At 62.1% G+C, this 2,200-nt stretch overlaps 1 protein-coding gene across 1 annotated transcript in view; it reads right to left on the reverse strand.

Moving 5' to 3' along the window:
- Positions 1-2,200, reverse strand: part of LOC116819590 (sphingomyelin phosphodiesterase 5-like) — a 16,553-nt gene that overhangs the window by 1,736 nt on the left and 12,617 nt on the right. The window contains exons 5-8 of the mRNA XM_075063407.1: positions 1,917-2,057; positions 1,134-1,223; positions 711-774; positions 144-162 (exon numbers count right to left, since the gene is read on the reverse strand). Of these exons, the coding sequence (XP_074919508.1) occupies positions 144-162; positions 711-774; positions 1,134-1,223; positions 1,917-2,057 (314 nt within the window). The remainder of the gene's footprint in view (positions 1-143; positions 163-710; positions 775-1,133; positions 1,224-1,916; positions 2,058-2,200) is intronic.

Below are 2,200 nucleotides of genomic sequence, written 5' to 3' on the forward strand. Positions count from 1 at the left end.
TTTTTGTCTGGCTGGTTTGGTTTGCCTTAGAGGTGGAAAACCCCAGCCTTGGGCTGTGACTGCCCTGTTTGAGCAAATGGTCCTGATTTGGCACTCTCAGTTGAGCCCTGCCAGAACCACATCGTCACAGGGGCTCTGCGTACGGGGCTGGTCACACCTGGGCTGCAGGGAAGGGCCATGCAGAGGGTAGCCCTCAGTGTCCCTTTAACCTGTGTGGGGCCATGGGCAAAGCCTGCCTTGAACAAGGCTGTAAATCCCTCTGCCCCCAGCATGCTCCAGAACCTGCAGAACCCTCGGAAGCTTCCCCCTCCCACAGCGCCCGGAACCTGCAGGGCCCCGGACTCCTCCTCCCTCACTCCTGAACCTGCAGAACCCCCGGAAGCTTCCCCCTCCTGCAGCACCCGGAATCTGTAGGCCCCGGACTGCTCCTCCCTTGCTCCGGAACCTGCAGAACCCCCAGATGCTTCCCCCTCCCGCAGCGACCGGAATCTGCAGGGCCCCAGACTCCTCCTCTCTTGCTCCAGAACTTGCAGAACCCCCGGACGCTTCCGTCTCCTGCTGTGGCCGGAACCTGCAGGGCCCTGGACTCCTCCTCCCTCACTCTGGAACCTGCAGAACCCCCGGACACTTCCCGCTCCTGCAGCCCCTGGAACCTGCAGGGCCCTGGACTGCTCCTCCCTCGCTCTGGAACCCGTGGGTGCAGCTGTTACCTTTTCAGCTTCTCTGGGGTCGACACGGCCTCCTCCTGGATATGCAGATAGTTCAGCAGGGTGCCTGCAGGGATGTGAGGAGCAGTTAGAGCCTCCTCTACTCTGCCATTCGCCCCACCCAAAATCTTCCTTCAGCCACGGGTACCTCAGCAAAGATCTGGGGGGCAGGGGACAGCAGGGCTTGAACAGCAGGGGGTTCTGGGTTGGGAGGGGCATGGGCAGAGCTGGGGGGCAGGCCTGGGCTAGCAGGGCCTCTGACTCCCTGACCCCCGGTGTCTCACCCTGAGCTCCCAAAGGCTGGGTCCCTGTGAGGATTTGGATCCAGATGTTTATCTGCAGCCCCAGACAGGGTCCCAGTGCCGCGGAACTGAGACAGAGAAGGCAGCAAGGCTGCACCGGGCACTGGGCTGGCCAGACACGTACCTATGGCCCAGGGCCAGTCCTGCCTGGGCCCCACTCGGCATGGGTCTTGGTACTGGCGGAAGATCTCATGAGTCTGCTCCAACTCATCCCCTGGAAAGAGCCGGCAGAGTGAATGGGCCCATCTGCCACCCCCCATACCCACCTCTCCCCTCCTCCACCCCTCTCGCTGCCCCCTCCCCTCCCCTCCTTGTGAAATGAAGCGGGAATTTTCTATAATATTTGTATGAGTCCAATGTGTGCCTCAGTTTCCCTCTGCGCTTTGCTGCTCCTGGAAGAGTTCAGGAGACACAGGTGTGTGTGTGTGTGTGTGTTTGTGTCACTTGCTGTTAGGATCGGTAATTAACTGCTTGGAGCAAACTCAGAGAAACAGAGGGTCCAGGGAGACAACAGAAGCGCCAGGACTGAAGAGAGCAGGAAGCCTGCAGGCAGGACTAGGGACCTGAGCAGGGGGAGAGAGGGGCCAGGTGGCAGGATCGAGGCAGAGAGACAGGGAGCCCCATCACGCTGGGCTGGCTCCTGGCTATGGCTGGGCAGGAGGGGCCTTTGCCTCGGTGGTGTCGCCCGCGGGCATTCGTTTCTGTGGCTGGAGCCTAGTCAAAGGCTGCCTGTGTGGCTGCAAAGACCCAGCCCAGAGCCTCGCGCCCTGCAGGGCCCAGCACCCGCGTCCCACAAGGGCTGGGGTGGCTGGATTTGCTGCAGGAGGTTCCGGAGCAAGCCAGGGTCACTGGGGCCCGCCGAGCCAGCCCCGCGGGGTCACAGGCTGGGCACTACCCCCTGCCCCACCTGAGGAGCAGTTGTCGAAGTTGAAGTCTCCGCAGAACACGTCGAAGGCGACGATGTCCCCACGCTGCGTGTGGGTGTCCTGGAACAGCTGTGCCCAGAAGAGCCCCTGGGTGAGCTGGTCGCAGCGGATCTGTGCATCGGCTGGGAGGGGACAAGGCTTGATTACAGTGGGGCCACCGTCCTCATGGGTGAAAACTGGACATTGCTCCTACTCCACCTCTTTCCCTCAAGCTCCTGCACCCGCCCCCCGCATCACTCTCTGCTCTCTCCACCACCCTCCCCTG

This window comes from Chelonoidis abingdonii, chromosome 2, assembly GCF_003597395.2.
Source record: "Chelonoidis abingdonii isolate Lonesome George chromosome 2, CheloAbing_2.0, whole genome shotgun sequence".
In the NCBI taxonomy this organism is placed as follows: domain Eukaryota; kingdom Metazoa; phylum Chordata; order Testudines; family Testudinidae; genus Chelonoidis; species Chelonoidis abingdonii.